The sequence below is a fragment of the Pelobates fuscus genome, chromosome 8 (genome assembly GCF_036172605.1).
Source record: "Pelobates fuscus isolate aPelFus1 chromosome 8, aPelFus1.pri, whole genome shotgun sequence".
Classification (NCBI taxonomy): Eukaryota; Metazoa; Chordata; class Amphibia; order Anura; family Pelobatidae; genus Pelobates; species Pelobates fuscus.
Window position 1 is genome coordinate 116,456,470 of NC_086324.1, and position 24,114 is coordinate 116,480,583.

The 24,114-nt window shown below is 41.9% G+C and overlaps 1 protein-coding gene across 1 annotated transcript in view; it reads right to left on the bottom strand.

The window, feature by feature from the left end:
* LOC134571292 (ectonucleotide pyrophosphatase/phosphodiesterase family member 7-like) overlaps positions 1-24,114 on the bottom strand; it is a 253,094-nt gene that overhangs the window by 77,328 nt on the left and 151,652 nt on the right. Inside the window, exon 3 of the mRNA XM_063429466.1 lies at positions 1,128-1,754. Within this exon, the coding sequence (XP_063285536.1) occupies positions 1,128-1,754 (627 nt within the window). The remainder of the gene's footprint in view (positions 1-1,127; positions 1,755-24,114) is intronic.

The window sequence follows — 24,114 nt, forward strand, 5'->3', positions numbered from 1 at the left end:
GTCAGACACTGATTGCCGATGTGAGTCCAGGTAAGTCAGATTGTTGGCTTCACCTTCCTCCACTGTTAGAGCAAGATTGCTCTCAAACATTCTCTGTAACTTGGTGGAAAAAAAGATACAAGTGCACTTAGTATTGCACCGAAACGCGTGTCGGGCGTTCTTCCTTATGGGTTATGGGCACTGCATTTTTTAAGCACGTTTGATTAATTTTTTGTAATCCTTTTTGTATTATCTTTCCCTCCTATGCCTATCTAGCCAGTTTAACAGGGAGAGAGGCTGTGTTAGATTAATATTCCAGTTCAACTTTTGAATGGCTTACTCTATATCTGGCTAACACCTGTCTCCCAGATTCATCTCTAGGATACCAAAATATATTCTATTGGTATCCAATACTGAATGGTTTAACGGATTTCTCTCAGTTACAGCTATCTACCTACAATGATTTGACTATTATTGGCTACCCTGTCCTGATTTGGGAACTAATTTTCCTGTTTACTCAGTTAAGGCAGAGAGTCTGACCATTAACCCCTACCCTTGATAGCCTCTGGGATGACTTGGTGTGCTCTTTATGTAATCCACTTATTGGGGATAAAATAGAGGCTCAATCTCCTGAGCCAACACAATAAAGCTAATTTTATTCCATGATTTCCTCTATTTGGATATAATCCCCTTACATTGAATGGACACATATTTGCAGGCATAGCTGTTTACTTATTAGTGATTACATTTTGTTGCTGTACTATATTTATTTTAGCTTTCTGCTTTATCCTATTTTCTTTTTATTTACTTGGGACTATAGATATTTCCAGGAAATAAAGCAACTTTCATGCAATGTTTGTATGATGATCGGGGTATTATTATTTTTCCTCTTGGTGGAAAAAAGCTAATTATTAGATTTTTCATGTAGGAGCCTCTACTACATGTGTCCGCCCCCTGAAATGACAGCATACTTTCCATGTGTTATACTGATTCAACTACAAATAACTATTTAAGCTTGTTTGAGCAGGGCGCTTGTCACCTTCTGTTCCTGTACATCTAACATATCTTACTGTGACCACTTGTTTGTCTAGCTATTGTACAGTGCTGTGGAAATTGTTGGCACTTTATAAATAACATTTTCAACTTACCCCATTTACGCTGTAGCCAAGATCTCCATAAAGCATAATTGGCAACATCCGGCTATGTTTAGCATAATGAAGTTCTTCAGGAAATTCATTTTTCTTGTACACATTTAAATGAGGGTGTGCATTCTTAAGTTTCAGATACAGTTCTTCTTCCTTGCCTTCTTTGGGTAAAATCATCCCAAAGCCACCATAATCCAGCGAGTCAAATTTTACTAGGTCTCTAAAATTTATATAGTTAGCTAACTTGATTTCTTCTACACCAGGTGCTTTTTTGACAGTGGTCATTCCGTGGTCTGATGTAATTATTATATTTAATGTATCCTTTAGGTTATGAATTTCTATTGATTCTAGCAAGTATCCGATTGTTCTATCAATTTGTTTAATTATAAGTTTTCTCTCCTCAGTTTCTGGGCCTATGATATGGCCTGTTTTGTCAGGCTCCCCATAATAAAGGGTTACAAAATCTAAATTTTCTTCAGTGAACCATTTCATTACTCTATCTATGTTCTCCCTCCATTCATTTTCATCACTGTCAGGATGATCGAGTGTTTCAACTAACGATCTATAAACTGATTGTCCACTGTAATTTGCACCTCCTCCTGGATAATGGAAAGAACCTGCCTTCAAACCCTAGAAAGAAAGAAGACAAGGAAAATGTATAAATAAAACAATAGAAACATTATGACTCCAAACCTGAAATGCTAACACTTAACGAATAACAAAGCAACATGATAACTTAGGTTGAAATACTGCTTATATACATTGAGCTAAAACGGTATAGAACAATTTATGACAATTGTACATTATATATTTTTTAGAACATGGATGGTTATTACAAAATCTGTTCCTTTTAGAAAGATTACTTCTACAAATTGTTCTTGAAAATGTATTCCTGAATATCAATAATAGCCCTACATATAATTTCCTTTCCAAGATCTCAAGTCATGACAGAGATTTCCTCTTTAAATATGAGCACACAACCTGCCTTATGGTTATCATTAAGGATGTCAACTAGATGCTTTTTTCGCCTCAAAGTCTGATCTACAAAGTTAGATACTTGCGCACCTATATATATATATTTTTTTTTTCTCAAAGTGTGATCTACAAAGTTAGATACTTGACAAAAAAGAGAAATTTAATGAAGCAATTTGTAAGAATGCTGTACAGAAATGATAGGGGTTAACCCTTAGAAATAGATAGCAGAAAAGAAGAAACTGGACTGTCCAGTGACCACAATAGTAGTTTAAAAACTAACTTTTAATTGATAGAAGATTAAAAGGAGCTAGAAAAATACCTAGCTCAAACGAATCAAAGTATATAGACCACTACATTGACCAAATCAGAGAGAAAAGGGAGAGACAAAAAGAAGGGTTACAGAGAGAATAAATAAAAATAAATAGAAATAAATACAAGACTAGTAATAGCCCAGCTAAACTAATGAAAGGAAACAGAGAGACTTGTCTCTGATTTCTTAATGCAGAGAGTACTCTGTACTGCTAAACTCGGAGAGGAAACATAGTAACTGTTTCACTGAAACATTTATCACGCAGACAGAGTATCAAATTTAGTTCATCTATCAGAAAGACAATGATGTCAAGATAGTAAGAGAAGTCAGTCACTGAATGACCAGTTCACAGATGTTATAGCTGAGATAACAGTAAATACACGATTTGTGCTGTGCCTGACATAAACCTATGCAGCACTGGCACTTAAGGCACTGTTTTGACATTAAGTGCCGGTGCTGCATATGTTTCACCTCCGAGTTTAGCAGTACAGAGTACTCTCTGCATTAAGAAATCAGAGACAAGTCTCTCTGTTTCCTTGCATTAGTTTAGCTGGGATATTACTAGTCTTGTATTTATTTCTATTTATTTTTATTTATTCTCTCTGTAACCCTTCTTTTTGTCTCTCCCTTTTCTCTCTGATTTGGTCAATGTAGTGGTCTATATACTTTGATTCGTTTGAGCTAGGTATTTTTCCAGCTCCTTTTAATCTTCTATCAATTAAAAGTTAGTTTTTAAACTACTATTGTGGTCACTGGACAGTCCAGTTTCTTCTTTTCTGCCAAGTTAGATACTTGCGCACACATTTTTATTCTTTAAACACGTAATAGAGTTGTTTTTTGTCAGTCTATATATTGTTATCAATATCTTCTGTATTAGCAGAAATATTGGTAAATAATGCTGTAGACTTTTCAAAATTCAGCTTATAGCCTGAGATCTCAGAGAAATTCTCAATAGATTTAGTTAATTCTATCATAGATTTGATTGTATTTTGCAATGTCAGAATGACGTCATCTGCACACATGATGATTTTAAAGTTGCAGTGTACATCTGTAAACCCCTTAAATGCTTCATTTTGTCTCATGCCTCTTATGCCTATGGCCAAAGTCTCAGTTGAGATGTCCTGAGAGAGGGGGGAACCTTGCCATGTTCCATTTTTTATCCTAAACAATTCTGAGGCAAAACAGGTATTTATTATTCTAGCAGTTGGACTTGAATATAAAACCATAATTGCCCTCAAAATACTACTCTCAAATCCCATGCCACTCAAGGATCCCTCTAAAAAAAATCCCATCTGACCCAGTTGAACTCGTTTTTGGCATTCAGCGACAGGATCAGAAGGGATATTCCTTTTCTGTCTGCTGTATCTACAATGTCTATCAGTCTAGGGACATTATTAGTTATTCTGATCTTTCTGGTATGAAGCCTGTCTGATCCAACCTTTTTAATTCTTTCAGCCAAAAACGGCTGAACAGATTTCTATACCTGCATTTAGCAGAGCAATAGGACGATAGTTAGTAACTTTTTTTACCATGTATATTTGGTCTAGGGATTGGGAGAATATTAGTCTGAATTAACTCTGGTGAAAAATTATCTCCTGTGACAAAGGAATTAAAAGCTTTAGTAAAATTGACATAGATTATTTTAAGCAAACAAATATGTTTGAATGACTATCTGTTCCTGTCCAAATCTGAGATGATTAAATTGCGTATACGCAGAAGTAAATTCACACTGACACATGGAGTTCAGGTTAAAATAACTTCAGAAAATTTAATGGCATCTGGTTAAAAAGCGGGTATGCAGACCCTTTTAAAGGCAATATTACATCATCATAGAATATCAAGATAACAACAAATAAACATCATTAATTGGTCTATGTGTTAAGTGGTAAGTTAAATGCCCTCCCATCTATATTAGTAATTGGCGTAGGGGTTTAAGTGGCTAGTGGGGCATCCTCCCATCATGGGATGTCATCATCTCTGACAGGGATGGGACATAAGATTCAGGCGCCATTGTTGTTTAGCACGAGGCTCGCTCGATGGGAGGGGGAATCTGGCAGCCAGCCATTTTGAGTACTTGGCACCGTTTAGCTTTGAGGTTAGTTTCAAGGCTTTTTAGTAAATGAACATTTCATTAGTGCAGTTTCTCGTGACCTAATGGCATACATTGTTACATATTACAGGAACTTGATAATTCCGTAGTCATATTCTTCTAGAAAATACATTCTCTGTCTAATTTTCTAAATGCTGTTAGGAAAATCTGTCATATAATGAAGTTAGATGGAGTTAATGGAGAGATTTAAATACAGGTTTTAATAATTCCACAACAAAATCAACACAGATATTATCTTTAATCTTTAAAAATAAATTACTAAACCTATGTTTGAGTTAGTCAATTATTACTATAACCTCCTCCTCCTTAATATCCTAATTTAACTTTTCTAACTGAGTTGAATCCAAGTTCGGTAGTTGTAATTTACTGAAGAATTCTTTCATGATGTTTGAGGAAGGTTATTTTGAAGATAATATAATGTATAATTATGTTCTGCAAAGCTCTTTCCAATCCCTTTGGATGTTAAAATTATTTTGTCGTTAGAGATAGTATTTTTTACCTTTCTTTCTTCAATTTATTGGAGAGTAAACAATCTGCTCTGTTCCCCATGTAATACCACTTTAAATTTAGTTTTTCCATAACTTTTTTTGTTCTTTTGTTCAACAGCTCATTAATATATATTTTTTTTTAATCTTATTAATTGCCTGTGTAATTTCTATGTCAGGTTTTAATTTATTTTTAAATAAATTATCAAATAGAACATAATATTCTGACAGAGTTTTCAGTTGATTAGATTATTTTTTCAAGTGAGCCCATTTTAATGAGATGTCATCTTATTACACTTTTATAAGTGTACCAAATCATAGCCAGAGGAATATAGTCAGTTCTATTTGCCTCAAAGAATTGGTCCACGATTATTTTGATTTGGAGTAGGCATAATGATTTTTCAACAGATTGTCATTTAATCTCCAATTAGTTCTGGACCTTATTATTTTTTGCTTTAAGTTTATAGTAACAAAATTATTATCTGACCATGCAATTTCTTTGATGAAAATCTCTTAATTTACGGGTGATGTTTCTCTCCCCCCAAAAAAAATCTATCTGAGAGTACATACATTGTGACTTGAAAAAACAGGTATAGTCTAGGTCAGTTGGATGAAAGACTCTCCATAAATCTAACATTGAGTCTGATTTCATTACATTCCTTAATCTTATTGAATTATTTAGTACATTTCTATTTTGTTAGCAATCTTTATAGAATTTTCTATCTTTTGTTACATCCATGGGCAATTAAAATATCCCCATTATATCAGACTTCCCTGTTTAATTCTCTCAATTCTTTTAAGTATTTTCTTTTTTTGCATAGCACTACAGATTTTTCTGATGCTATATAAAGAAAATAACAATAAAAATAATAAATATTGGCTACAGTATACATTTTATTATTAAATTATCTTAATAAAATTAGATAACTGCCTTCTTTGCCTATTTTCTGATTAATAATTTAAAGGCAATGTTGTTAGAGATTGAGATGGCCACACCATTCTTCTTATTATTAACCATAGATGCCTTAAAAATTGGTAATTCTTTGAAATTATTCTCATTTAATTTTTGTTTAGTAACAAATATGTCTCATGAACTGCACCAAAAACATTTAGATACACACAAACATAATAAACCAAAACCCCTACCCTTTCTGATATAGGGAGTCTTCCCTAGTCAGTGTTAAGTATCTTATGTGAAACCACCAACACACTTTTTAAAGAAAAGATCCACTTTTCTGCTTAATATTATGTGACTAAGCTTTCAATTGTTTTATTTTATTTTTTTACAAATAGCCATTAATTGAATTGCAGTGTCACATCCATCCATACAAAAATAGGTTATATTCTGGCTCCTAGACATTGCTTTCCACTCAAGTATAGGTCCTCTGATTTATATATTTAGCGGATGCCAAATGCCATTTTTCCCCAGTAATCCGAGCACAACCATCTATAGATTCTGCATACATAGAATTACAGTTCCCTTCTGATTATCAGAGGATAATTGGAAAAAGAAAGAACACATAGCAGTTGTCTAACTCGGTGGAGTGTAAAGTGCAAGGACATTACTTCTGTCAAGGGGACAGGTTACTGCTTTGAATGCATTGCTCATCCCTCCAGCACCAGGGCTGGAATTAACATAGGGGCTGATGGAGCTGCAGATCCAGGCCTAGGCCCATGGAATAGGCCCATAAAAAAAAAAGATATATATATATTTTTTGTTTTTACACACTACTTTTAGGTTTGCCACCTGACTGGTATTTTAAGGCACAGCCTGTATTTGAGGCTGCCTGGCCGTGATGGTATTGCAGTAATACCGGCAATACAAATGCAAATATTTTTCTCGGTATAAACAGAGATTACTCTGCAATACCAGCACCGGCCAGCAGGGGTCACTGTGTATGGAGAGAGGCAGGTAAGTTAAAGCATATCCCTCCCTGCCTCTCTCTACTCACTGATACGCAGGGGAGCAGCTACACAGCACAGAGAGTTCAGACAGCAGCTCCCAGCCTGCAGAGACAGACTACAGCTCAGGGAAGTGAGGGATGAGGGGAAAGGCATCAGGGAGACATGAGGACACTGAGACACTAGGGGTCACATGGCAACACTGAGACACTAGGGGCAGGGTCGGTGCTACCTGTTAAGTGGACTAGGCAGCCGCCTAGGGCACCCCTTGGGAAGGGGCGCTGCCAGGAGACCAGGCCCCCGCTCATGCTGCAGCCGCCCGAGCGCTCTGTAGAGAGCCTCAGGCGGCTGCAGCTTTGCCCGGGCTGGTGTGTCCATGAGGGCGCACCGCCCGGGCGCAGCATGAGGAGAGGGGCTGACAGGAGGGAAGCGCTCAGCGCTCCCTCCTGTCACTCCCTCACTGTAGCGTGGCCGAGCGCTGTATAGTCCGCGGGTACAGGGAGCATCTGTCTCCTGTACCCGGCCGGACTAACAGGAAGTGCACACTGCACACTGACCATACAGAGCTACCCGCGGACCATACAGAGCTACAATAGAGGTGGGGGGAGAAAGAGAGTGGGGAGGGGGAGAAAGAGTGGGGGGGAGAAAGAGAGTGGGGAGGGAGAGTGGGAGAAAGAGTGACAAGGGAGGAAGGGGGAGAAAGAGAGTCGGTAACGGTTGTCATGGGCCCGGCGGTCCTGGGGGGCCCGGACTGCTCTGGGAGTCCCGGGCCCCACATTCTATTTGTGCACATATAGATAGCGATTATCGCTATCTATATGTTCACCTCGGGCCCCGGCTACCTGTAGAATGCAGACAGGGACCAGCCAGCACATCTTAACTCTCCAGCTGCTCATGCACGTAACTCTCGCGAGCTCCGCGGCCGGCAGAGCGTCACGGGTTACAATGGCAACGCTCCGCGCGGCAAAAAGCACAGCTCGCGAGACTTACAAGCAGGAGCTGCTGGAGAGTAAGGATGTGCTGGCTGGTCCCCGTCTGCATTCTACAGCGGCTGGCTCCCTCTACCAGACCACCGGACCACCAGGGATGCGATCTCCCCCCTCCCTGGCCAGGTAAGAAGCAGGGAGGGGGGAATAAAATGCCACCAAAAAAGCTCCCCTCTCACCCCACACCCCCTTATGCAGCCCCCTATTTTACATAAAGCCCCTACATTTACACACACTAAAATCACAGCACACACACTGCATACACACACTAAAACCACAACACACACACTGCATACACACACTAAAACCACAACACACACACACACTGCATACACACACTAAAACCACAACACACACACTGCATACACACACTAAAACCACAACACACACACACTGCATACACACACTAAAACCACAACACACACACACTGCATACACACACTAAAACCACAACACACACACTGCATACACACACTAAAACCACAACACACACACTGCATACACACACTAAAACCACAACACACACACTGCATACACACACTAAAACCACAACACACACACACTGCATACACACACTAAAACCACAACACACACTGCATACACACACTAAAACCACAACACACACACTGCATACACACACTAAAACCACAACACACACACTGCATACACACACTAAAACCACAACACACACACTGCATACACACACTAAAACCACAACACACACTGCATACACACACTAAAACCACAACACACACACTGCATACACACACTAAAACCACAACCCACACACTGCATACACACACTAAAACCACAACACACACACTGCATACACACACTAAAACCACAGCATACACACACTGCATACACACACTAAAACCACAGCACACACACTGCATACACACACTAAAACCACAACACACACACTGCATACACACACTAAAACCACAACACACACACACACTGCATACACACACTAAAACCACAACACACACACACTGCATACACACACTAAAACCACAACACACACACTGCATACACACACTAAAACCACAGCACAGACACACTGCATACACACACTAAAACCACAACACACACACACTGCATACACACACTAAAACCACAGCACACACACACTGCATACACACACTAAAACTACAGCACACACACACTGCATACACACACTAAAACCACAACACACACACACACTGCATACACACACTAAAACCACAACACAAACACGCACTGCATTCACCATACACACACTAAAACCACAACACAAACACTGCATTCACCATACACACACTAAAACCACAACACACTGCATTCACCATACACACACTAAAACCACAACACAAACACGCACTGCGTTCACCATACACACACTAAAACCACAACACAAACACACACTGCGTTCACCATACACACACTAAAACCACAACACAAACACACACTGCATTCACCATAAACACAGTAAAACCACAACACAAACACACACTGCATTCACCATACACACACTAAAACCACAACACAAACACTGCATTCACCATACACACACTAAAACCACAACACACTGCATTCACCATGCACACACTAAAACCACAACACAAACACGCACTGCGTTCACCATACACACACTAAAACCACAACACAAACACACACTGCATTCACCATACACACACTAAAACCACAACACAAACACACACTGCATTCACCATAAACACAGTAAAACCACAACACAAACACACACTGCTTTCACCATACACACACTAAAACTACAACATAAACACACACTGCATTCACCATACACACACTAAAACTACAACACAAACATGCACTGCATTCACCATACACACACTAAAACCACAACACAAACATGCACTGCATTCACCATACAAACACTTAAACCACAACACAAACACACACAGCATTCACCACACACACACTAAAACCACAACACAAACACTCTGCATTCACCACACAAACACACAGTTTATCTAAAACACACAAAACTACATTAATTATACAAATGTGCAATCTGTATTCATTTTACAACCACACAGGCCATCCTAAAACCACAACACACACACACTGCATACACACACTAAAACCACAACACACACACACTGCATACACACACTAAAACCACAGCACACACACACTGCATACACACACTAAAACCACAACACACACACACTGCATACACACACTAAAACCACAGCACACACACACTGCATACACACACTAAAACCACAACACACACACACACTGCATACACACACTAAAACCACAACACAAACACGCACTGCATTCACCATACACACACTAAAACCACAACACAAACACTGCATTCACCATACACACACTAAAACCACAACACACTGCATTCACCATACACACACTAAAACCACAACACAAACACGCACTGCGTTCACCATACACACACTAAAACCACAACACAAACACACACTGCGTTCACCATACACACACTAAAACCACAACACAAACACACACTGCATTCACCATAAACACAGTAAAACCACAACACAAACACACACTGCATTCACCATACACACACTAAAACCACAACACAAACACTGCATTCACCATACACACACTAAAACCACAACACACTGCATTCACCATGCACACACTAAAACCACAACACAAACATGCACTGTGTTCACCATACACACACTAAAACCACAACACAAACACACACTGCATTCACCATACACACACTAAAACCACAACACAAACACACACTGCATTCACCATACACACACTAAAACCACAACACAAACACACACTGCATTCACCATAAACACAGTAAAACCACAACACAAACACACACTGCTTTCACCATACACACACTAAAACTACAACATAAACACACACTGCATTCACCATACACACACTAAAACTACAACACACACACACACACACTGTATTCACCATACACACACTAAAACCACAACACAAACATGCACTGCATTCACCATACACACACTAAAACCACAACACAAACATGCACTGCATTCACCATACAAACACTTAAACCACAACACAAAATCACACAGCATTCACCACACACACACTAAAACCACAACACAAACACTCTGCATTCACCACACAAACACACAGTTTATCTAAAACACACAAAACTACATTAATTATACAAATGTGCAATCTGTATCCATTTTACAACCACACAGGCCATCCTTGTGGGTGGACTCAGAATGGGCCCTCGGGGGCGGGCCCAGGGGGCCCACACTTTGAACTGTGTCAGGGGCCCCGAAATTTCTGATGGCAGCCCTGAAGAGAGTGACAAGGGAGGGAGGGGGAGAAAGAGATTGACATCCATCACACACACACACATACAATCATGCAACCCTTACACACACAGAAACACACAATGCATTCCTTACACACACTTAATGCACCCCTTACAGACGCACACACTGCATCCCTTACATACACAGAAACACACCTTACACATACAAACCACAGCCCTTACACATACAAACACAGATTCACACAATGCATTCCTTACACACATATCAGGACATCCCCTACACACTCCACCCCCTGTGAACAAACTCATTGGTGGAACATGAAGGTGGACCCTGAGCTGTGTAAAGGGCCCCAAGAAAAGGGAGCTGCTTCCCGTTCTCCCAGAACATTGATTTTTGTGACCACAGTTACAAACAACCTCCAGAGATCCTGTTCTACACCAGACCCATGGTGCCAGACTGCAGCTAGAGCCCATCATCATCATCAATCATCATCACATTAAAGAAACACTATAGTCCCCAGAACCACTGCAGCTTAATGTAGCAGTTCTGGTGTCTATAGCCTGTCCCTGCAAGCCTTTTAATGTAAACACGGCGGCACTGCAGCACTGGCATTAGTTAACATGGCAGATAATATGGGTGGGGCATTGTGATGTCACATGGAGGGGGCGGCAAACTTTACTTTTGCCTAGGGCGGCAAAAATCCTTGCACCGGCCCTGACTAGGGGACACTGGGAGATGTGGGGACACTGAGACACATGGGGACACTGAGAAACTAGGGGACACTGTGAGACATGGGGACACTGTGAGACAGACACATTGGGACACGGAGACACTAGGGACACAGTGTCTCCATGTCTCCCAGTGTCCCCATGCCTCCCAGCCAGTGTCCCTAGTGTCTCAGTGTCCCTGTGCCTCCCATCCAGTGTCCCCATGGCTCCCAGTGTCCCCAAATGTCTGTGTCCCCATGTCTCCCATTGTCCCCATATGTCTGTGTCCCCATGTCTCCCAGTGTCCACATGTCTCCCAGCCAGTGTCTGTGTCCCCATGTCCCCATGTCCCCCAGTGTCCCTATGTCTCCAAGCCAGTGTCCCCATGTCTCCCAGTGTCTGTGTTCCCATATCTCTGTGTCCCCATGTCTCCCAGTGTCTGCGTCCCCATGTCTCTGTGTCCCTAGTGTCTGTGACCCCATTTCTCCCAGTGTCCCCAAATGTCTGTGTCCCCATGTCTGTGGGGACACAGACACTGGGAGACTAGGGGACAGGGCGACATGGGGAAACTGACACTGTGATGCATAGGGGCACTGATGCCAGGCTGGCCTTCCAATTCTTTGGACAGACATACCCCCTTTTTGGGCATGTTGCCCCTTTTGGCAGTTCGGGTCATGTGATTCGCATCCGTGGCCTACTCTTTTACCCCGCCCATTGGCTTACTGCTTCACTGGACACTGCTGTTGGTATGGATTTACTTAAAAGATATAAGCATAAATTAGATAAAGAGATTAGCATGGAGTATGTGTTTTCTTATAGCTGCATCCTTTGAGTTTCCCTCCAACACCTACTCCATCAGATACAGGATGCTTGAGAGGTATGACTGTTTTAGTGTTTTTGGTCGATAAGATTCTGTAATTAGGCCCCATCATAATTGTCAGCACCAGGCCCACTGGGCTCTTAATCCGGCCCTGTCCAGCACCAGAGTGCCAGAGTGAGAGCTATCTAGCATGTAGCTTTAGGTCATGTTTCCTTTTTGAAATGTAGAAAAACATTGAGGGACAGAGGCCTCATAAAAATGCCAAATGCTTTAAATGCAACATATCTCCAACATCCCAAAGGGTTAATGTAACCATTACACTTTTGTTATAAATGAAAGAGCACAGTTCAGGAAACCAAAGTGTGTCAAGGACAATTGTCCCTTCAACCCACTTCCTACCATGTCCCTCAATCCGAACCTTTCAGGACCTGCATGATCTAATATCCCTGTTGCTACAGATTGGAAATATAAAATGCATGCCAACTCTAGTGTAATAAAAGATCTGCAAGACGATAACACATACAGGCTTTATCATTACCTTTACGTGATAGCCATTACCTTTACTGACTGAAGGAAGAGGGATCAGATAACACGATCAGATAGCACTTATGGAAAGTTATATATAAAAACAGGCTTTATTGTAAATGACCCATCCACATAGTGTTATTAATATAGAAGTATTGGTGATGTCTCCTGAAGTTAGAAAGGGTAATAATTTTGAAGGCTTGTAAGCAAGTTGTAGAGGTAAAATTACCTAAAGGTAAAAGATAGAGATAAATCAGAAGCAGCCTCTCTCCCTTCAAATCTAACTAGACAGGCATAGAAGAAGAATGAAAAATCAAGACTGTTACATCAACATGATTTCAAACTAATAAAAACACTGTGAGGTGAAGTGCCCAAAAACAAACACCCTAAACCATCAGCTCGACGCGCGTTTGGGTGCAGAACTACATGCACCTTAGTCCAATAAAAACACAATTTTCTAATAGATTATCATAAATAATGATATCAGAATCTATGCCAAGATACTGGCTGATAGGCTGGTGCAGGTGATCCTTTTAGTTATTGATAGAGATCAGGTGGGATTTATTATGGGGAAGGCAAGCCATAGATGGTACCAGACACCTTATAAATATACTCCATCATCTTAAAGGGACACTATAGTCACCTGAACAACTTCAGCTTAATGAGGTTGTTCAGGTGAGAACTATAGCTTCCTGCAGCCTCTCTCATGTAAACACTGTATTTTCTGAGAAAATACAGTGTTTACATTGAAAGCTAGCTAGGAACGCCTCCAGTTGCAGTCACTCAGAGTGAACCAGAGGGACTTCTGAGTTGATGGAGGCATAATATGCCTTCCACTCAGATCTGCTGTGCACGAGCATCCTGTGATTCAGTAGATTTATTTATCAAAATGTAAAAATAAAATATAAGAACACAAGTAAAAAAGTCTAAATAATAAATGAATGTGCTTGTGCTATTAGTATTAGTATTTCAGTATTATATACTTTGAAGGAACAGCAGTGGAGTAGTTTGTTTATTGCTTATCCTGTATTGCCATCTAGTGGAACCAATCAATATCAACGTATTATGCAGATGGTTTTATTTCTATAGCCGTCTTCTTCCAGAGATAAGTAGAAAATCTAAAAAACTAAAGCTAGATCCTAAAAGTACAAGCATAATCAAATGACTTAAGTATTTGCACCAAAAAAGTAATACTATTGTAATTGTTTGAAACAGGGGTGCCCAAAAGGTAGATCCCCAGATGTATAACTACAGATCCCACAATGCTTTGCATGCCTTTAGAATGCCTTTAAAATGACAAAGTATCATGAAGCTGTAGTTTTAAAACATCAAAGGATCTACCTTTTGGTTAGCCCTGGTTTAAAACATGGACAATAAATTTGCAAATTGATTACTTTATCAGGGAAATTAAGTGAATTTAATTAGAATAGTAATTTTATAGTGAGACATACTAGAGAATCCCCATATGCACTCTGATTAGACCTATATGTGACACTGAAATTGTGGCAACATTCATGTGTACAGATGGAAGATGGTTATGGAAGACCTCATATAAATTATTCCTTTGAGGGGCGCTAGAGCACAGTGAAGCTTAATAAGGGAAATTAGAGCAGTTAAGCAATGTTAATTATAAAAGTATTGTCTATCGATTTAGCAATTCAAAACACAATGTTATTTATAGAGGTGTACTTAGGACAGTGGCATGGCAAATGTCAAATTATCAGCAGTGCCGCCATCAGTGGGTGTCAACCATGATGGTTGCCATGGGCCTTGCGGTCTTGGAGGGCCAACGTCGCACATTCACAATGTGGAGGGCTCATAACAGCTGCAGATAAACCTCTGATGCAGGTGCACAGTCCCTTGTGCTGTCTGACATTAAACTGTCTCCCATATGTGCCATTTCCTATTAATTCAGACAATCAACAGATTTGCACAGTGATGGAGCACTGATTCCTCATTGCACCAAACCTGCAAATTGCCTGAATTAATAGGTGCCGTGAGCTGTAAGCTGTGCCAAAAACGGAGGTGAAGGCTGTAAATAAAAGTGCCCTGGGTCTTAGAAATGACTCCCTGGTGGTACAGTTTGCTGCTGGTGCAGCTGCAGTCCCACGCAGTGGCGTACACACAATACATGGGGCCCTGGTGCGAAACTGATCCATGGGCCCCCTCCCTCCAATCAGTGCCCTCCCCCCGACTCACATACATACAGATAAAGACATACATAGAGGCACACACACACACATACATACAGACACAGACACACACACAGACAGATACATATAGACAGACAGACACATACATACAAACACACATACAGACACATAAATACAGACAGACACACAGACACATACATACAGACATACACATACAAAATGTTGAAGTCACCCTCCTGTTTCCTACCTTTTGCAGGAGGGTGACTTCCCTGGGGTCCAGTGTGGGCTCAGCCTGATGGGAGGCAGAGTTCCCACTCTGACTCCCTCCTCCTTCCTCCTGCGCGGCTCTGTCAGATAGCTGGGAGGAGTGACGTGCAGTCACTTCCTTCCAGCTCTGTCTGACATCATCAAAGGGGGCCCGGTCAGCACTGGGCGTGCTGTTAAAGTGCCCAGCGCTGACCGGGCCCCCTGACAATCCGTCTGCATCGGGTGGCCCTGACAGCATGGGCCACCCGATGGACCCCTTAACATGCGGCCCTGGCGGTTTGCCGCACGGCTACGGCGGCAAAAGATAGTGGCGGTACCCGGTCGCAGGGGTCCGCAGGGCAGCCGGACCCCCTGGAGTGACAGGCCCGGTCGCAGCTGCGACCCCTGCGACCGCGTTATGTACGCCACTGGTCCCACCCTCCCTAACCCTGTCCCTCTAACATATTCCTGTCCCTCTAACACTGTCACATTAACCCCCCTAAACCTGTCGCATTACCCCCCCAATCCTGTCACCCTAAAGCCCCTAACCCTGTAACATTAGCCCTGTCACACTAACTCCCTTAACTTTGTCACACTAACTCTGTCACACTAATCCACTGTCACAGCTCTCACCGTGACATCCAGACAGCCAAACGTGGTTGCCCCAGAAGTGCCCAACAGGGGATTTGAACTGTGGTCCACAATTCAGTTCATATTTTCAACCTGATGTTTATTCCTGCCTTATCTCTAGCACTGGGGCTGGACTTTACCTGTGGCTGCTCCTATCAATCTCAGCCCACCTGAAGCTGATGGTCCAATTAGTCAGGTATAAGACACTGCCTCTCCCTGAGGGCAGTGTCAGTTCATTGACTCTAGTTCTGCTGTCTGGTTCCTGTTTTTGAGTTTCCAGCAGGATAAACAGACTGACAGCATCCATGCAGCCTTCAAGCAACAGATAAGCTTGAAGAACCACCAGCACAAGCATCAACACAATAATCACCAAAGCAACTCACCTGTAAGCAAGTCTACATCATGTAAGTACTGTGGCACTACAGGGAGTGCAGAATTATTAGGCAAATGAGTATTTTGACCACATCATCCTCTTTATGCATGTTGTCTTACTCAAGTTGTATAGGCTCGAAAGCCTACTACCAATTAAGCATATTAGGTGATGTGCATCTCTGTAATGAGAAGGGGTGTGGTCTAATGGCATCAACACCCTATATCAGGTGTGCATAATTATTAGGCAACTTCCTTTCCTTTGGCAAAATGGGTCAAAAGAAGGACTTGACAGGCTCAGAAAAGTCAAAAATAGTGAGATATCTTGCAGAGGGATGCAGCACTCTTAAAATTGCAAAGCTTCTGAAGCGTGATCATCAAACAATCAAGCGTTTCATTCAAAATAGTCAACAGGGTCGCAAGAAGCGTGTGGAGAAACCAAGGCGCAAAATAACTGCCCATGAACTGAGAAAAGTCAAGCGTGCAGCTGCCAAGATGCCACTTGCCACCAGTTTGGCCATATTTCAGAGCTGCAACATCACTGGAGTGCCCAAAAGCACAAGGTGTGCAATACTCAGAGACATGGCCAAGGTAAGAAAGGCTGAAAGACGACCACCACTGAACAAGACACACAAGCTGAAACGTCAAGACTGGGCCAAGAAATATCTCAAGACTGCTTTTTCTAAGGTTTTATGGACTGATGAAATGAGAGTGAGTCTTGATGGGCCAGATGGATGGATTGGTAAAGGGCAAAGAGCTCCAGTCCGACTCAGACGCCAGCAAGGTGGAGGTGGAGTACTGGTTTGGGCTGGTATCATCAAAGATGAGCTTGTGGGGCCTTTTCGGGTTGAGGATGGAGTCAAGCTCAACTCCCAGTCCTACTGCCAGTTTCTGGAAGACACCTTCTTCAAGCAGTGGTACAGGAAGAAGTCTGCATCCTTCAAGAAAAACATGATTTTCATGCAGGACAATGCTCCATCACACGCGTCCAAGTACTCCACAGCGTGGCTGGCAAGAAAGGGTATAAAAGAAGAAAATCTAATGACATGGCCTCCTTGTTCACCTGATCTGAACCCCATTGAGAACCTGTGGTCCATCATCAAATGTGAGATTTACAAGGAGGGAAAACAGTACACCTCTCTGAACAGTGTCTGGGAGGCTGTGGTTGCTGTTGCACGCAATGTTGATGGTGAACAGATCAAAACACTGACAGAATCCATGGATGGCAGGCTTTTGAGTGTCCTTGCAAAGAAAGGTGGCTATATTGGTCACTGATTTGTTTTTGTTATGTTTTTGAATGTCAGAAATGTATATTTGTGAATGTTGAGATGTTATATTGGTTTCACTGGTAAAAATAAATAATTGAAATGGGTATATATTTGTTTTTTGTTAAGTTTCCTAATAATTATGCACAGTAATAGTCACCTGCACACACAGATATCCCCCTAAAATAGCTATAACTAAAAACAAACTAAAAACTACTTCCAAAAATATTCAGCTTTGATATTAATGAGTTTTTTGGGTTTATTGAGAACATGGTTGTTGTTCAATAATAAAATTAATCCTCAAAAATACAACTTGCCTAATAATTCTGCACTCCCTGTATACATGTGAGAGAGAAAGAACAGAGTCCTGCATATGGGAAAACCTGTAGATCATGTGGTAGGCTAAATCATTTTGCTGGAGTATGTCTGTCAAGAAGAAAGGAAGCTAAACACAATTTAACAAATGGATCTGATTCTGAGGATGCACACCAGCTTAGCACTGATGTGATTTACTCAAAGGAATGCATTGATGCTGTAAAGTCTAAGGGCAAAAAATGGTTTGTAAATCTCAGACTGAATAATATATTCCAACCCTGCCAGCTGGATTCTGGTGATGTCATGAGTCTGAAAGACAGGATGAAACTGGCACCTAGGGCACAACTTCAGCCTAGCAGCACCAAGCTAAAGCTATATTCATGGGTACTAATGGAATCATTAGGACTTTTCCAAACAGAGTGCAGCATATGTGAAAATCTACACAAACTTGAATTTGAGATTGTTAATGCCAATCAGAAACCGCTATTGTCTGGTTCAACAGCGCCTGGGACTGATGCAATTCACAATTCCTGCTGAGCTGCACAATGTTGATAATCAGCTTGCAAAGCCCTTGACTAGGCCACTGACAAAACTGCAAATCCTCGATGTCTATAATGATGTGTTTACTGACCCTGTAGTATCTGTTCCAGGAGTGGTTCATTTTGAACTGGATCCTACCATTCCACCAGTACAATGTACCCCACTCAATGTGCCAATGGCCATTAAGCCACATATAAAAGCGCAACTGGATAAATATGAAGCTGACGGACATCTTACATCAGTATAAGAGCCAACTGATTGGATGAGGAACATGGTAGATATTAGGAGGCCTGGAAAGATTAGAATTTGCATTGATCCAAAGTTTCTTAAGGTCACACTACATAATGCCAACACTTGAGGATGCTTTGCACAAACTACCCAAAGCATAGGTTTTTACATTTGTTGATGTAAGAGATGCCTTTCTGCAGTGCAAACTGGATGAAAAGAGTAGCTACATGACCACCTTCTGGACTTCCTGGGGCCGAAAGAGATGGCTCAAGCTGCCATTTGGAGTCTCTGTAGCCCCAGAAGTATATCAGCGAAAGCAGCATGAACTGTTAAGTGGGCTCCACGGAATTGAGCCAATAGCAGATGACAATCTTATAATTGGCTTTGGTAATACAGATGAGGAAGCTGAGCATGACCATGATGAGAAGCTAGAAGCATTATAGGATCGCTGCAGGCAGCTAATGCTGAGACTCAGTGTAAAGAAATTACAGTTTAAGGTACAAGAAGTCAGTTTCCATGGACATATCCTGTCTCAACAAGGCTTGAAAGCTGACCCAGATAAGATTAGAGCCATTGTGGACATGCTACGGCCTGGTGACACCAAAGCAGTGCAGTGTTTTATTGGCTTTGTCACAAACTAGCTAAATTCATGCCACATTTGTCTGAGGTGTGTGAGCCATTGAGAAGACAAAGATGCAGTTTGGCATTGGATTCCCAAGCATGACCAGGCAGTGGAGGAAATAAAATGCTTGATCACAGATGCCCCAGTTCTGAAATATTATGATGTAAAAAAGCCTCTTGCAATACAAATCGACTCAAGCAAAAATGGCCTAGGATGTTGTCTATTGCAAGAAGGTCAGACAGTTGCATTTGGGCCCAGAGCACTCTCTTCAGCTGAGCAAAATTATGTTTAAATTGAAAAGGAATGTTTAAGCATTGTTTTTGCCTGTCAGCATTTCCATCATTATCTCTACGGCCGGGATGCAATCATAGCTGAAACTGATCACAAACCACTAATAGCCATATTCAAAAAGCCGCTTTTATGTGCTCTAAAGCGTTTGCAGAGCATGATGCTTACATTGCAGAATTACAATCTCAATGTTGTGTACAAGCCAGGATGTGAAATGTACATCAGTGACACTCTAAACAGAGCTACAATGGAACACGTGGTACCTGCAGGTGAGCATGAGCATCTTGCAGTTTGTTTGCTGCAGTAGGAACAGAATTTATTTGCCTATGTCAATCAAGCAGACTATCTTAATGTCACAGATCAGCGTCTACATCCGCTCATACAGCACACAGAAAGTGATGCAACTTTGCAAGCACTGAAGTCTATAGTTCTGATAGGGTGGCCAGATGAAAAGGATGCAGCACGTGCAATTGTGAAGGAATATTGGTCCTTCAGAGATGAGATCAGCATACAAAATGGTATCTTGTACAAAGGTCCAAAGAGAGCAGAGATGTTATTGCGCATACACATCGGAGGTGAGGCTTGTTACAGACAATAATGCTACTAGCTTCTCATCATGGTCATGCTCAGCTTCCTCATCTGTATTACCACATGCAAGTTGAATTCAAAGACTTTGTCAGCAATTGTCCCACTTGCAATGAATATGCACACTTGCAACAAAAAGAAACCATGATGTCACATGGGATTCCTAAACATCCTTGGCAGATTGTCAGCATGGACTTATTCAACTATGCTGGAAAAGATTACCTGCTCTTAGTCGATCATTACTCAGATTTCTGGGAAATTTAACTGCTTCCTGACCTGTCCACTGAAACTACAATTAAGCGATGCAAGGCGCAATTTACACATCATGGCCAACCAGCTAAAGTGACTTTTGATAATGGTCCTCAGTTTGCAAGCTTACAGTTCAGGAAATTTGCTACTGAATGGGAGTTTGAGCATGTGACTTTTTCACCACGTCATCCACAAGCTAATGGCAATGCTGAATCCACTGTGAAAATAGTGAAGAATGTATGCAAAAAGCTAAAAGTGATGGTAAAGACCCATGGAAAGCCATCTTACATTGGAGAAATACTCCAACTGAGGGTATTGATAGTAGTCCGGCACAGAGACTGATGTCAAGGAGATTAAATACATCCTTACCAGTAGCCAACAAGCTACTTGAACCCTCTGTGATACAAGGTGTACCAGAAAAGTTATGACTTAAGAGGCAAGTGTTCAAGGCAAGATATGACTCATCTGCTAGGGATTTGCCTTAACTGAATATTGGGAATCAAATCCGTATGAAAACGCTTCCTGGAGATCAAACAGGTCTCTGGAGAATGGGAACCTGTCTTCAAAAGTTTGCACCACGCTTTTATCTTGTGGATATCAAAGGAACCGACGCAATCATGTGGATCTGCGAGTGTCCGAGAAGCCCGATTCACAATATCCAGTTGACAAGCCAGACACACCTGGTATTAGAAGGACACACTCACATGATTACAGTAAAGAGAGTACAGAAGTGATACTACAGACTAGTACTAATGACAGCCCTGAGCAAGCAGCACCTGACAGCAGTCAAGTTTAAAGCATGCCAACAAGTGGTGGGAAAAGTCAAGTAACCTCTGAGAGGGTTAAAAGACTATTATCACAACCTGGACCAGTCTTAACTCATAGTGGCAGACATTCACAACAACCTGAGAGACTTAAACCTCTACAATGTTATTACAAGGATAGTTACATAGTTACATAGCTGAAAAGAGACTTGCGTCCATCAAGTTCAGCCTTCCTCACATTTGTTTTTTGTTGTTGATCCAAAAGAAGGCAAAAAAAAAAAAACAGTTTGAAGAACAATTTGGCAACAAGCTAGGAAAAAAAATCCTTCTTGACCCCAGAATGGCAGTCAGATTTATCCTTGGATCAAGCAGTTATTACCCTACTTTGAAAGATTATATCCTTGAATATTCTGTTTTTGCAAGTATGCATCTAGTAGCTGTTTGAACATCTGTATTGACTCTGATAAAACCACTTCTTCAGGCAGAGAATTCCACATCCTTATTGTTCTTACAGTAAAAAAAACCTTTCCTTTGCCTTAGACAAAATCTTCTTTTTTCCAGTCTAAACGCATGATCTCGTGTCCTATGAAAAGTCCGGTTTGTGAATAGATTTCCACATGGTTCCAATGGTTTGTATTTGCCCCGAATATATTTGTATAATGTTATCATATCCCCTCTCAGGTGACATTTTTCTAAACTAAATAGGTTTAAATTTGTTAACCTTTCTTCATAGCTGATATGTTCCATTCCTTTTATTAATTTTGTAGCCTGCCTCTGCACTTTTTCTAGTGTCATAATATCCTTCTTTAGAACAGGTGCCCAAAATTGCAAAGCATATTCAATATGTGGTCTTACCAATGATTTATAAATAGGCAAAATGATATTCTCATCCCGAAAATGAATGCCCTTTTTCATGCATGACAACACCTTACTGGCCTTAGCCACTGCTGATTGACATTGCACATTGTTGCATAGTTTGTTGTCTTTAACAATTCCCAAGTCCTTTTTGTGTGTTGTTATCCCTAATTCGCTTCCATTAAGGGTATACGTTGCTTGTGCATTCTTTACACCGAAGTGCATAACTTTGCATTTTTCAACATTAAATTTCATCTGCCATTTGAGTGCCCAGTCCCCCAGCCTATCTAAATAGTGATCTACATTTTTACCTCCCTTGTGGTAGATGACAACTCAAATGATAAATTCTTGCACTAGGAACTCTCTACACAAGTTCCAGCACTGGCCTTATGGGTCCTTGTCAGCTTGTATAGTGAAGAGAGGGCCCAGCACATAGATCTTCAGCTTCCAAAACTCTTTCCAAGTCCTACTTCTACTGCATCCACTACACACACGCACTTCATCCACTACACACGCACCAGATCCACTTTACACATACCTTATCCAGGGGCATATTAGCCGCGAGGCAAACAAGGCATTTGCCTTGGGCGGCATTTTCCAGGGGGCGGCAAAAAACGCCGCCCCCAAATGCCCAAGGCAAATGTCTTGTTAGCCTTGCGGCTAACAGACATGCTGGGCTGGTTGCTGGGCGGCCGGCGAGGGAGCTCTTCCCCTGACTTCTCTGCTCAGCTCCCTCGTGCGCCGCCCGCAGAGTGAGACTGGGAGCCGGAATATGACGTCATATTCCGGCTCCGCCTCCCAGCCTCACTCTGCGGGCGGCGCGCGAGGGAGCTGAGCAGAGAGCTCAGGGGAAGAGCTCCCCTGCCGGCCGCCCAGCCTGCCCGCCAGTGCCGCCTTGAAGCCACTGGACCACCAGGGAATGGGAGAACCCCCCCACCCCCAGCATTCCCAAAGGTAAGGAGGCTGGGGGGGGGGGAGTAAATAAAAAAAAATGTGTTAATGTGAGTGTGTGTGTGTGTCTCTGACTGTGTGTGTCTGATAGTGTGTGTGTGTCTGTTAGTGTGTGTGTCTGTCTGTCTGTTAGTGTGTGTGTGTGTCTGTTAGTGTGTGTCTGTGACTGTGTGTGTTAGTGTGTGTGTCTGTTAGTGTGTGTGTCCGACAGTGTGTGTCTGTTAGTGTGTGTGTCTCACTGTGTGTGTCTGTTAGTGTGTGTGTGTCCGACTGTGTGTGTCTGTTAGTGTGTGTGTGTGTGTCCGATTGTGTGTGTTTGTTAGTGTGTGTGTCTCACTGTGAGTGTCTGTTAGTGTGTGTGTGTCCGACTGTGTGTGTTTGTTAGTGTGTGTGTCCGACTGTGTGTGTTTGTTAGTGTGTGTCTCACTGTGTGTGTCTGTTAGTGTGTGTGTGTCCGACTGTGTGTGTTTGTTAGTGTGTGTGTGTCCGACTGTGTGTGTTTGTTAGTGTGTGTGTCTGACTGTGTGTGTTTGTTAGTGTGTGTGTCCGACTGTGTGTGTTTGTTAGTGTGTGTGTCCGACTGTGTGTCTTTGTTAGTGTGCGTCTCACTGTGTGTGTCTTTTAGTGTGTGTGTGTCCGACTGTGTGTGTTTGTTAGTGTGTGTGTGTCCGACTGTGTGTGTCTGACTGTGTGTGTCTGTTAGCTAGTGTATGCGTATCTGTCAGTGAATGTGTGTGTATTTAGAAGGCGGGGCAGGGGGGAAGGGTTGGGTGGGGGTGGCGCGCGCGCGGGGGGGGTGTCTGAGTTTTGTCCTGCC